Source organism: Lutjanus erythropterus, chromosome 23 (genome assembly GCF_056507025.1).
Source record: "Lutjanus erythropterus isolate fLutEry1 chromosome 23, fLutEry1.hap2, whole genome shotgun sequence".
NCBI classification, from domain to species: domain Eukaryota; kingdom Metazoa; phylum Chordata; class Actinopteri; order Lutjaniformes; family Lutjanidae; genus Lutjanus; species Lutjanus erythropterus.
Window position 1 is genome coordinate 19,184,101 of NC_139339.1, and position 14,308 is coordinate 19,198,408.

Here is a 14,308-nt window from a genome sequence, read left to right on the forward strand (position 1 = left end):
GTTGGGATTAGAGGACAGAGAGAGGTGAAGGACGGTAGAGAATGTGCCAGCAAATAGGGAGGCAAAGATGTGGGCAAGATAGGGAAACAACCAGGAGACAAGAGAGGAAAAGAGAACAGGAAATGTTGAGATTTCCTCTGGATGTGAGGTGTGTGTGCTCGCTCGTTGCCCTCTTTCCCTTCCAGTGTGTTAGAGAGAGTCAGAAAGAGAAAGAAGCTGGCTTTGTGAAGGCACTTGACAAAAATAAAGCTTTTATTTTGTAGTGTCAGACACAAACAGATGCTGATGAAGCGGGAAACAATCTTTGGATTTTTTTTTTTTTTTTTTTGTGATGCTGGGACTTTTATTCTAATAAGGACCTAAGTTACTGACAATCATTTTAGACAGAATTTGATTTTCAAGCAGTGGATATTGTTTCTTTTTTTGTTTTTTTTAAAGAGGAGCTTTCTTTGGCACTTTCTCCCCTTTTTGGTCTGTTTTGGTCCTTGGTTTGTTAGTTTTGGTGGTCAGGCACACTGGTTATGATCATCAAAGCTCTCAGGGCCATGTAACGAAGCGTTCACTGGATCCATCTCACCTGGTGAACTGAATCACCTCCTTCCTCCTTCTCTGAGCGAGTTCTTTGAGGGTCGCAGGTTTCAGGACTCAGTCGGACTCTGCTGAGGTTTCAGCCATGTTGCGTTGCATTCTTCAGCGAGCCAACAACCTGAGACACTCTGACCCCCTGGCTAGCGTCACCTTCAGAGGTAAGAGGATCATGGGAGATTCAGGGGGTTGGCAGTGACACAATAAACTGCAGTACGGTATTAAACTCAAGCATTGTTGTAGAAACCCGCCCGCTTCTCTCTTGCTCAGTGGGTAGCTGTACACCAGGTGGTGTGTCTATAGTGTAAGGGTGTAAGGTTTTGGAGTAGCTCAACAAGTCTGAATAAAATTGAAATTATGATTTTGCAAGGATATAAATTGTTGTGTTGGCTTGTTTGTTATGTTTAAAAGGAAAATAAAATTACAGATTAACCCAACTTAGTTCAGCCCCTTTCCAATCAAGGAAATCAAGCTTGCTAAAATCAGTCATACCCACAGACCACATCTTTACCCTTATTCAGATTGGCTGGAACTTAGCCAAAAGCCAACAACGAGGGCTTCAAAACAACTCATCAGAAATCTATGGGTCATGTCACAAATGCGCCGTCCAATATTTAGTACTATAAGTAGGACATGCCAGCTGCTCAGGACTAGCCTCCCACCAGCCTGAGTCAGTTGTAGATCCCTAACACCATGTGGTGCAACTCAGAAAGCGTGAAAACTAGTAGGTGACTGAACAGGGAGGTCGCAAAAAGTAATGTAAAATAATTACCGACCATTATTATAGTTGATGTTGTTCGACAAATGTTGGCATGGGGCTGTAACGTGGGTGAGGGTGGTGGCTGGTTGGGGTACTTCCCAGATTCCTGGCTCCCTACTTCTAGCACCCATCTTTGAACTTGTCCATAATAGTGCCAGATGACATTCAAAAAAACACCCAACCTTCCTGACCTTTTCAAGTATCTTTTCACAAACACAATGCTTTTTTTAGAAGCAAAAGCTGGGTATTTCAACCATTTATCCATAACCTTTTCATCTCTGCTCACTGTCTAACTAGTTTCAGATTCTTTCAATCACAGGTTGTAGTTTTAGGGTGTTGCAACCCTGGATGCATAATAAGACCTCGATACCAGACTCAAAGATGGCACTTATTCATTGCAATAAGAATCGCCCAACACCTACGCTAAAAAAGTTTCTAGCTTGTGATGACATCACAGATTTTTAATTCAGGAAAGTTTTACAAATACGAAACCTCAGTGGATCAAAATTTCATGATAGAAGTGTCCTGTCCTGTTTTACGGATGTCTCTTTTAAAAAGGAAAAATACTACTTTAGCACTTGGTGGCAAGTCCGAGTTAAGTTTTCAGAATCAAATTGACATGTTAAAACGCCAGTTAGTTTTTGTTGTTCTGTGTTTTTCCATTTTAAAATTTGAGACCTGAAAGTTAAAACTCAGTGAAATCTTTAGGGAGTCAAGTTAAATCTGTCAGGTCGAGCAGCACCTGTGTGTGACAGTGTACTTGGCTGACAGTCGCCTCCAGGTCTAACTCGACTGAAGATGCTGAGTGGCACATGATGAAGGTGACTTGGCTACCTTCTCTGTTTTTCCGTTAGTTTGTTGTTGTACTTTCCACAAGTCAGTGTCTGCCTTCTTAATGAGGTGAGCCCTGTTAACTTCCTGCCTTTGTCCTGACACTGTTTCCTGGTGCCATCACACACGCTTGTCCTTCTATAGGTCTGCTTGTGGTGAGGAGCAGGAGCAAATTCAATTTAATGCAAAATGTTGGCATGTATTGTTGATATTTGAAATCCAACACCATCTGCGAGGTTCATACAGTACCAAGAAATGTTTTGGGTGGCCTAGAGAGTATCATAAACTTAACTTTATTCATTTATTGTACTTCATAGTAACAATATCTAATATCAAAGTCATGAAGAGTCAAGTGTTTCTGGGTTGCAACAACTTAAGGAATTTAGAGCAGAGAGAGTGAGAAAGAGGGGGAGTTTCCTCCCCTCCAGAAAACAGATACCATGTCCATTTATAGAAATTACTGATGATTTTAAAAAAGCAAGGAAGCTGTGGGAGGAGAGAGAAAAGAGAGACAGAGAATGTGTGCTTGTGTGTGAGAGAGAAACGTTTTCAAACAACCCTTTATGTAATTATGTGTAATTACTAACCAGCTTTGTTAAATATTTAATTCTGATCGGTCAATTACAGCTTTCTAAAGTCTGTTATTTGCAGACCGCTGCTAGTTGTGCATTTCTCATCATAGACTCTGGAGGAGTAATACAATTATTTTTCAATAATGACCTGCTCACTGCTCAAGACCCTCTCCTTCACTGTGGGGTCCTGCACCATCCTGTCATGGTTTATTTTGCAATGACCAACTCACTGTACATTATCCTTTTTTTTTGAATCGCAGCAGAACCTCAGTCAACTTTCTCCCTTACTGTTTCCTGTACTTAGATATGCTATGTGCTAGACTCATATCGAAAAGAAAACCTAATTTTGATGATGATAATGCTGGTGGGGGACCTGTAAAAGCAACATATGCAGCTATAGTCACATGTTAAGTCAGCTAATATTAGTAAGACCATGTAAGTAGCTAGCTAATGTAGTTGTTACCTAGCTGGTAGCTTACATCTCAAAGATTAACTAAACCACTTTTTTTCAGCTGAAAACAATGTATATTGGCATTTACTAGTGTTGTTGGTTGGTTCAGGTCTAAATCTTGACTTTTTAGAGCAAAGCATTTGAATTTGCATTTGATCTGGAGGCAGGTAATTTATATAGTGGCAGCTTTAATCACCAACCAATCAAAATGATGCAGTGGGTGGAGTTAGGCTCAGTCCTGGTTGTAAAACCTAGCTAACTAGCTAGGTGACAACTGATGTAGATCAGCTAGGTAGTTAGCTGGAGTTTTGCATGGGTAATTAGGCAAACCTTTGCAAATCATGTCTGGATTATTTGAAACTGAACTGATGGACCATGTGGAGTGTTTACTACATGTAGTGAAATGCTTTGATCAGCAGCTTAGTACGCAGAACAGGAGAGATGTTATGATTGGTAATGTATAGATAGTTTGCCTTTTTATTTTTCATTCATCATGTTTGCACCCATGTTTCTGCAGGTGTAGCCAATGAAATGTGTATAAGTGATTAAATGTGACAATGTGCTTGTGTTTGTGTGCTGAGGGCAGGATTTCCGGTCAAAGTGTTATTGGAATGTTAAGTGTTGTTCTCCGTCAAAACCTTAAATAAAAACTGGCAACCCTGCATGCTACTTCATCCCTGTCCCGTGCTAATTATAGCTCGGACACACATTCATGCACAGCAGTCTTGTATTAGTTCCTCAAGACATTTGACTTGTTGAATAAGTTATAATGCACAAAGGTCTCTGAGAATTTGGCAAGAAGACTGTGCGTTGTTGTTCTTCAACAAGACTGAAACTATCTGGCTGTCTCACATCACTTTAAGTGGTTGGTTTGATAAACTGTGACTAAACCTTAATATTTCTGCTCATCATTACAAAGTCTGCTGCAACTATTCCTCCCTTGGCCTTTTCTTCTGTTGCCTGTTGTCACAGTTTCAGATTGACAGAGATATAGTGAAAGCTGAGACGCACCACAGTGCAAGGGCAGTCGGAGTAATGCTGTGTTGCTGACAGAGGAGTGCTGACTAAGACCACAGCATTCATGGGAATAAATTACAAAATTAAAGACTCACTCAATTTGTGTACTGGCAGCTACGGGTGTGGTTTCAGGTGTGAAACCGGCGAGAAGTTTCCATGGAAGCGACTTGTCTCAAAATAACAATGGTGGCTTCTGAAGAGGTTAGCTTAGATCACCAGTATCGGTTGTATCAGAACTGGAGAGTATTTCTTCAGTGAAAGAAGAGCAAAGAATGGCACTGAAGGCGTTTTCTTGATGGAAAAGATGTTTTTACTCTTCTCCCGACTTACTTCAGAAAGAGCTTGATCTAACTGGTTGAAGTCGGTCCATTCCAGATGTGATAGACAGATGGTTCATCTAATCACCTGCTGAGTGATTCTGAAAGTGCCTGCCCTTTTCCCAATCAGTTTCTAAGGACAACTTCACGGACGGTTTAGTGTAACAAACCATCTGGCATGTTAGGTTACATGTCCCTGCTGTCCATACTCAATTCTGCACCCTTGACTGTCACCATATTCCTCTTCATTTTTCTCTTTTAGATCACCAAAGTGACTGGTTTTGTTTCTTCTTCTTCTGTGAGGTTTATTGTCAGTCATCAAAAAATGGTTATTCGTCTGGTTCATGACTTCTCCTTTTTGTACTCTCTTTATTCATCAAAAAAAAAAAAAAATGTATTGTTTTTTCCGAACCTTTTATTTATTCAGGGAAAGTTCACTGCAAGCAAGCCTATCTTTTGCTGGAACACCCTGATAACATTCATACCTGGAAGCTGCTCAATACAACCACAGTCTGATCTGCCAGCCACTGGGCAGCTTCAATGGAGCAGTTGGGGTTGAGGCTGTTGCTCAAGGACACCTCAGTTGTGGCTGACAGTTACATGGACAGACGACTATTGACACAGCAGAGTTAGTGCTAACATTTGAGATTTGTTCAGTGATTGTGATTTGGTTAGCATAATCATACTGTCAGACGTTTTATTCATCCCAGTCTTACACTTAAAGGGAAACTACACAGGAATTCCCCTTAAAACAATGTATGTCTCATTATTTTGCTGTGCTCTGGATGGTTTACCACCCCAATGCATCAGCTTTTGACTTCCTGGGAATACAACTCAACAATCAAGTATCGTTCTGGTGTATTTACAACCAATAACTGACAAATTCTACTTGGTCTACCTTTAAACTCCAAACTTTAGCTATTTAAAAGTGGGAAGCAGACAAAAACCCTTAATATTTCAGATGCCTTTGACCTGCCACACACACACACAGCCCACGTCTAAACTTAGCTTTCCCATGCGTACTTCACAGCGCTGTGGGTCACAGTTTGTTCTATTCTCGGCTCATGACAGAAACTGTGCCAAGCTGAATCAACCAGGAAGTTGATGCTGTGCCACTTCCTGTCTCTGGGATGCTGGCTCTGATACCAGCTCTTGGGACACACACACACACACACACACACACACACTGACATGCACACACAAACATAATGTGCCCTCTCGACCCCTCTGTGGAAGGGTGGAGGTGTTTTTTTAAGATATCTTCCAAGAACGGAGGTGCACTTACGTAGGTGTTTGTGTGGGTGTTCGTGTAAGAACGTACTTGTTTGTGTGCAAAGGTATAAACTGGTGTGTGTGTGTGTGTGTCTGTGTGTTCTCACATTGGGTGATGACTGTGGGGAAAACAGGAAAGCAAACAACCATTCTCTGGGTGTGTGTGAGGAGAGAAAGAATTTGTGCGTGTTGGTGGGTGGGTGGGTGAATATGACCTAAGCTATTTTCAGGGACACATTTCAGACTTAAGATCAGTTAACAGGGGACAGCTGGTGCAAGTGGGGACAAAAGTCTTGTCTTGTCGGAAAAACAGATTTTTGGGGCAGTGGTTAGGGTTAGGTAAGAATAAGGGTCACGGTTAGGTAAATAGCAGTTATGGGTCTCTGGCATCTGAAAAAAAACAGCATCACCCATGAAACAAACCTGGTTTTAGATACCTGGATTAGTTTTAAGATAAGATGAACCTTTATTGATTGCCAAAGGGGAAGTAAATAATAAATATGTGGACATAATGGGAATAAGAGTAGATGAATAGAGGTAATAGAAGAAGTGTGGGCAAAACAGTGCACACTAGATTCATAATGGGCAAGGGATAATTATTCAAGACCTTTGGGTTTTTAATAATGAACAATAATAATAATGACTCACTCACACATTATCCATTATACACGGTTACTTATGAAAAAGCCATTGACTTAACACAGTGTATTAATTCTAAATGGATTTGATTGATTTAAAAATCATAACAACTGTATCTCAGTCCAGTGTTACAGAGCTGCTAGTATGGCTGTGGACCCTTGTTTGTCTATTCCAGTGTTTGTCCAGTGGTCATTCCCTGGAAATTAATGAACAGCTTCTAAAATCAGACAATAGTCATTGTCTCTGTTTCCTTTCATCTGGAAAGAACATCTCAATCTCTGTGTGTCTGCTTCTATTCCTCTTTTTCACTAAAAACCAAGTGGAAATGATGACAGTTGTCCCCTATGCAATTATTGACATCACATTCTTGTGTGTGTGTGTGTGTGTGTGTGTGTGTGTGTGTGTGTGTGTGTGTGTGTGTGTGTGTGTGTGTGTGTGTGTTTGTGTTGAGACTTGTTAAGTAGCTACTGATGAATCCTGGCAGTTTATTGGTCCGTATTATGTCCCACTTCCTGACAGAGTGCCCGACAGACAGGAAATCAGAGCTCAGAACTCCATGTTACAGGAAGCCACAGACAGATAACACACACACACAAACACAAACACACACACAAAATTATATTTTTGCACCACTGTGTGTCTTTGTGTGTGTGTGTGTGTGTGTGTGTGTGTGTGTGTGTGTGTGTGTGTGTGTGTGTGTGACAGAGAGAGAGAGAGAGAGAGAGAGAGAGAGGGAGAGAGAGAGAGAGAGAGAGAGAGAGAGGGAGAGAGAGAGAGAGAGAGAGAGAGGGAGAGAGGGAGAGAGAGAGAGAGAGAGAGAGAGAGAGAGAAGTTTATTTTCTGTTCACGGATTCATGGTTTACTCAAAGTTTGCTTCACACCCAAACAAACAAAATGTGTATGTATATCTTTTCACCAGATCACTATTAGCCTAAATAAAGTCATAAGCCCCATGATGCTAAGCCTAAAACTTGAAGTGTTTATTAAATTGTTGCTACACATATCTGGCAAGGTTCCATAAAATAAATATACAGCAAAAAAAACAATAATTAATTGATAACAGTCATTGTCCTGCCAAGCAATGCTCTGCTTGCACAATGTGGTATTATATAATCGTTTTGCAAGCAGCACATCTGTTTATTTCCTGTCACCACTATAGTGAAGTTACCTTCACCAGCGTCTTAGATAACTGAAAAATGAAATGATTGTTCATCACAGTAATGCTAATGGTAATGCAGTAACAGGTGTGTGTTTATAGAACATTTTATAACAGCTTTAAACACAATCAATGACTGGAACTATCTGTTTTATAATATTGATCTAACACCTTGTTAGCATCTTAGCGAACAATCACCAACATGGCTAGCTGGCATGTTTGCTAGCCAAGTTGCCAGGTGGCTATGTAGGAAACAAAATGGGATGTTAATACGTTAGCTAGACACGCAACTAACCTGCTGGCTAGTCAGGTGTCTTGCTTGCTAAGAGTAAGTGGGAATGTGGGGGAGTGGACATCTAGGCATCCAAACGGACCCTCCAACTGTTTAATTAGCTTACACTTAATGTTCTATTTTGTCCATTTTCTTCAGGGTCGAAGAAGAAGACAAAGGTCATCAAGAATAACCCTAACCCTGTTTGGAATGAGGTACGTCTCATATACAGCCTCAGATTCAGTCAGTATTTACTATTTAGTCAACTAGTGTACAGAAGGTGCTACCTCAGATACTTTGAATGAACTTCTGAAAACTTTCTGTCAAAGGACATTGTTGCTCCTGATGGAGAGTAGCTGTAAGAAGGAGGTTATGAGGTTTTTAATGTGAAAATATGCATATAATGGAGCTGCAACAGAGAACATCCTAACTCCACTTAATAGCATTTCTACACCAAAATTAGCAGGTATATGAAGTTTTTTTTTCAACACAGGTAAACCCAATGAAATTAAGTGACTGACCCTTTACCCATTGCCAGTAGACCTTTTTATACACATAATATGGAAAATTCTATTTATAATATGTACTAAGCTAACTGTGAGAAGTGAATTACTAACTTAACAGTGAAAAATGACCAAGATTGTATTTCGTATTTTATAAGTTTGTATCATTTTCTGTTGTGTCAGGGTTTTGAATGGGATCTGAAGGGGATTCCTCTGGACTCTGGAGCAGAGCTGCACTGTGTCGTCAAAGACCATGAGAAGATGGGGAGAAACAGGTACAGACTGCTGTGTGTGTGTGTCAGTGTGACAGACTACGATGGTTAGGGTTAGGCAAGAAAACTACTTTGTTTGGGTTATGAAACAAAGTTACTTGGTTATTATTTGGGAACAAAACTATTTGGATATGTTTAGGGAAAGATCAGGTTTTTCAGGTTTGTCTCTCTCTGCCATGCAGGTGTAATTAACCAAAATTGCTATAGAGTGGGATCAGAAAGAATACATCACAACAAATTATATGTGAGTGTGTTAAATACTGAGACAATAACTGCCAATCACATGCAGTACCCTTTAGAAACACAGCAGGGCTCTCCATCACGAGGGAATTCCTCAAAGTTCAAATGTGAAAACTGCTGCTCAACTATCCTGTCAAGAGCAGATGATGACTCTTTTTAGTTGAATTCATTTGTCTGGATGGATAATCACCATATTTCCCATGTTCTCTGTGCGTAATGGTGCACAACTTTATTTGTCATCACAATCATTGATCAATATTAACCAGAATTTATTTTAAAGTTTATTTCAGTTAGATTTAACAGTTGTAAAGATAATTGCATGCAATTTGGGAAGGAAAGTTTTGCCTTTTCTAATCTTAATCTTAATAATCCATGAATAAATAAAAAACACTGCTTTGTTTCTTGGAATACCACTATAAAATATAAAGTGAATAATCTCGATCACATCATGTTGGCAGGACAGGTTAAAATCTGCCAGGAGGATGCAGAAAACAGGCAGTCATGTCGTGTTTATTCTTCAAACATACCATATTTTTCATTCTTAAGCCACAACAGAGTGATGCAGCCACAAGCACTGGAACAGAAGCAGTTTTTTATCAGAGATGGAAAAAGATAAACTGATTTTTCCACTACAGTTCATTCTGGCCAGTAGGGGGTGCTACAGCACCCTCAGCACCCACCGTCCTGCACCCATGCTGATGTCAGCTGTTTGATGTCTTAAGTAATAACCATGATTTTTATATTTCAACAACTTGTAAAAATTTCTAACATCAGGAGTTTTAAATATCATCCCATCACTTAATACAAATTTGACCTGAGTGCGGCCTTTGATACCATTTAAATCTTATCTCTCTGGCTACACTCAGTTCGTCAAACTTAAAAGTTTTATTCTCAATCCTTTCCTATTACTTGCGGTGTTCCCCAGGGTTCTGTCTTGGGGCCTCTACTATTTATTATTTACTTTTTACCCATTGTTTGGATTTTCAGGAAAACACACCTTTTTAAACTGCCATATACCATCTGATTCTGTCTCATTTGAGTTTTGCACTTATTAAGAATTATACTTAGTTACTGCTATATTGTATATTTTATTTCTGATTGTTGCTTTGATGATGCCTTGATATTTATTTTATCTTGCTTGTTTTCTTAAACTGTGATTATAAGGTGCCTCACATTATTATTATATATTTTAACATATTCTTTTGTTTTAAATGTTTGCAATTGAATTTTTAAAGTATTAATAATTGATTTCCATAGTTCAGATCACAGGAATTGCGATAAGAACTACAGCATTGTCAGACCAAGACACAGTAGACTGATCTGACCAAAGTTAGGGCCCAGACAGGGGTGTGGCCCGTGAGCCAGAGTTGTTTGTTTTAAGAAACCCCCCCTTCAGATGGTTATTTTTGGATCCTTCCACTTCATCAAGATATCAGGCGTGTTGGAGTTCCCTCAGAGGGGAAGGGGCAGGCATGAAGGAATCAGGTCATCCTCTCATTGTGGTCGTCGAGTATTTATTCACTCATATTTCCCACCCATTCACAGACTGATGTGTCGACTGATTTATTGGTCCATTCATCAGCCTTTCAGACCAGAGAGTGGCCTCTTTGCTTTGGTTTTGCTGTACCCAAAAAAATGGCAGTTGCATTTCACTTCCTGTTTCAAGCACAAACATGGATTTATTAAAGGGATAGTTTATTAAACGGACAGTTGCTCAGGAATACAGAAAAGTCTGTCAGTGTTACTTCTTGCCACATCTTCTGCTTGTGTGTATTTGCTATGGTTGAGTTTACTTTGGATTATGTGTTTGTTCTTTCCATATTCTTGAAGGAGAACAGCTTTCTCATCTTCTGTGCAGTTTAGCTTTCTTTTTCTTTTTCTTTCTCCTTTATTGTCCGTGTTGGAGAAGCTAGCTAGTGTCATCTAAGCAAGCTGACAACTGACAGTAATGCTGTCTTATAAAATTACAACATGATGCGAGTGAAGCGTAATCATGGTAACAGAAGTGCACATGTGCCATTCAAGGGTACAACTAAGGGCCTTTCTGCAACACCCCTAAGTGAACCCCTTAGCTGAGGGAAATATTTTGCTTAAGGGACAAATTTAATCTGTTTTATGCACCTGTTTTTTCTTGGTGTTTTATGCCAACATGACATAATTGGCTACAAGTAACAAACAAAAAAAATTTATTAATTATTAGTTAGGGGGTGGATGCAACTTACTCTCGTATCAAACACAATACTAGAAGACATTTTAAGTGTGTGTGTGTCTGTTCAGGTTTCTGGGGGAAACTCGGCTCGCTCTCAGAGACGTGCTCAACTCTCCCAACCTGGCCGCCTCCTTCACCGTCTCCCTGCTGGACACCAAGAGAAACAACACAGGGGTGAGCATACACACACACACACACACACATACACACACACACACACACACACACACATACACGCACACACACCTTGGCTGGCTACGCCTATTATAGTCATCAACTGTTTTTTAGCAGCAGATGAAACAGTGCTTCCCTTCCTCATTTCCTGAACCAAAAACAAAGTCTTCCTCTCAGTGTCAGAGTGAATCTGATTGATGTCTCACGCACACACACACACACACACACACACTGCGCGATGTACAGGGTTTTTTATGGTTTCTACAAAGTGAAGAAGAAAATCTTATATAAACCAGCTGTGTCCACTGGACAATCTGCATCTTAAACAAGTAAATAATTACATCAAAGCCAAAAAAATAAAAACATTATATTGTTTGCTAGCTGGCTAAAAAGTTAGCATACTTATAATGGCAGAGAAACTTATATTTCTCATCCTTTGCGAAAAACTAATTGAAACCTTAAAGGGTCAAATATTTTTTTTTGGAAATATGACAAATGTTTTGAAAACTTTGAAAATGTATTTTTACAGGCAAAATAAAGAATCGACCCTTCCTTAAGTTTGGTAATGTTAGCAAAATGCTAGCTGACTAGCTTGCTAACACTTGTTGTAGATTAGCTAACTAGCGTTTGGCTAACATTAACTAAGTTAATGTTAGCTTAAGATGTGAATAAAGGTCCCACATCAACATCTCTTAACCATCTTCAAAATTTGATTTTCTTTTCAACAGACGAGCTGAGTACATAGCATATCTAAGTACAGGAGGCAGGGAAGGAGAGAATTGACCGAGATAACAAGCTTGTTCAACATTGAAACACAGACAACAAGGAGAACGTGAAAGTGATCACAAACCTGTTGAGCAGATTGAGTTAATGAGGCTGCTGTGCACACAGACCCTGATACCTTTGTTTACAGAAACATTACAGCTTATCACTTGAGTTGCTTTTTCCTGTGAAAGGAAACTGCGAAAGACTACTCCTTTTACTGCCTCACACCACCCTACAATACACTGCTGCTGCAACTCCTGCTCAATAAATCTCCATCCCTTCAACATCCTTGTGTAAAATCAAGGCATGACGATTCAACGCGTTTTGAGTGTTTGGGCTGAGATGCTCACCTTCTCCTGAAGAGAGAACTCAAAAATGGTGGACGTTATCAATTTAGTGATTACCAGAACTAAGTCATTGCTCCTCCTGCCACATTCAATTTTTTTTTTTTCAACTTTTTGGAAAGCTTTTCGAATGTATCTTTTTTGCCTTTTGAGCACCACAAACTGAGTGTCATCTAGTTCAATTAAATTGGAGAGAAGGCAGACATCTCTAAATATGTAGCTTTGACTATGGATTTTAAGCATCTGTTAACTCATTGGTTAGTTGGAGAGGTCAAGGACTTTCACCCATATCATGTACCTTTGAATTTGAAAGTGGTAGTATGCATGCATGCAGGTTTTAAATGGCGTGATGAGTTAAGTCACTGACGGCCTTTTGAAAGGTAGGGCTCGTCTGGGATTTGAACCTAGAACCTCTCGTACCCAAAGCAAAAAATTTACCCCTAGACCAACAAACCTCACAGAATATACTGCTTTGATCAGTGTGAAGTATTAATAGTAGTTCTTTATTTGTAATTAATATAGCTAAACGCAGCATTGGGAGAATGACCTTAAAAAAAAAAAAAAAAAGAAAGAAAGTTTCCCAAATTAACTCATTTGTCATTTAATTCCTGTTTTAGGATGACCTGTGTTGCTCTCAGAAACTATAATGTCACGTACAATTGAAAAGCTCCCTTTTGTGTTTATCTGCACATCTTTGTACACCGTTTCCTCATGTTACTTTTGCACTGATTTTAAATCATGTATTTTTACTGTCTGTCTCCACCAGGCCACACTGAGCCTGCAGGTTTCCTACATTCCTCCTCCAGGATCAGCTCCAGTCTTCCAGCCTCCTCCTCAACCTGAGGCTCTGCCCCACAACAACCCCAGTGTGGAGCTGGACACTGTCACGAGTAATATAATCTGTCATTAAGTCCATCAATCTCTGTTGTATTTGTTTTGGCTTGTTCAGTATTTTACCTTTGGGTCCACCTTCTGTCTGTCTGTGCAGTAATTTCTGTGGACACTCTGGGAGAGGAGGACACAGAGAGTATGATGATGCTGGAGCCAACAGAGGACCAGGGTCCCGACGACGGACGCTCCATGGTCATCGTCGGTCCTCAGGGGCCCTCGGGCCAGGAGTCCCCTGCTGCCCAGACACCTAAACGCTCACCACCAACCTACAACACCCATGGAGGGCTGAGGAAGAGGAGGAGAGGAGCCAGCAGTCAGTCCAAACCGCTGCCCAACAAACCACAGGACCTACAGGTAACATGGACTATGTATGCTGGCATTGTGGTGACCCACAGTGGGGGTCACGAACCACAGGTTGAGAACCAGTGTTATAGCTGCGAGGTCTCACGATGGTGCCTTGAGAGTTTAGTTGTAGCTAAATATGAAATATGTTTTTTTGATTAGCATTAAGAGAACTGAGCAACTTTTAAAAATGGCTGCTCATCTTGACTATACTGTGAAATGAAAAAATGTAAGATTTGTAGAATTTGTGTGTATTAATGTTAAATTGATGCACTTCTAAGATTTACTATTAGGAAATGACACGTAGCTGGAGTTTAGGCAGATCCCTGAAGCTGCACTTTTTTGGCCCATTGGTATCTGCTGTTTTATAAATGCTTCACAATCATTGGTTCATTCACAGCTGCATGGTTAGTATCATCCAATCACAGTCATGCAGATGCTCCTAGTGGTGGCCATTTGATGCACCTGCTGATGATGATGACCTGCTTGGCACTCACTGTTGATGGCAGGCAAAGGCAGTTTTGGAATGATTTATGTTTATCATTACAAAAACAGAGCAGAGCAGACTACTGCTTTTGGTTCATGCTCACAGTGCCACCTTGTGGTGATTTTGGCAAATTACACAAAGAACACAGAGCAGAACTTATATTATGGTCACAGAAGAACCAAGAAAATCAGTTATTGATGGTTCTTTTAG

At 40.1% G+C, this 14,308-nt stretch overlaps 1 protein-coding gene across 2 annotated transcripts in view; it reads left to right on the forward strand.

The window, feature by feature from the left end:
- The window catches only part of dysf (dysferlin, limb girdle muscular dystrophy 2B (autosomal recessive)), a 97,027-nt gene that overhangs the window by 5,831 nt on the left and 76,888 nt on the right, over positions 1–14,308 (forward strand). For both annotated transcript variants that reach the window (XM_084713175.1, XM_084713176.1), the window contains exons 2-6: positions 8,031–8,086; positions 8,558–8,649; positions 11,164–11,269; positions 13,145–13,268; positions 13,367–13,623. In XM_084713175.1, coding sequence (XP_084569301.1) covers positions 8,031–8,086; positions 8,558–8,649; positions 11,164–11,269; positions 13,145–13,268; positions 13,367–13,623 — 635 coding nt within the window. The remainder of the gene's footprint in view (positions 1–8,030; positions 8,087–8,557; positions 8,650–11,163; positions 11,270–13,144; positions 13,269–13,366; positions 13,624–14,308) is intronic.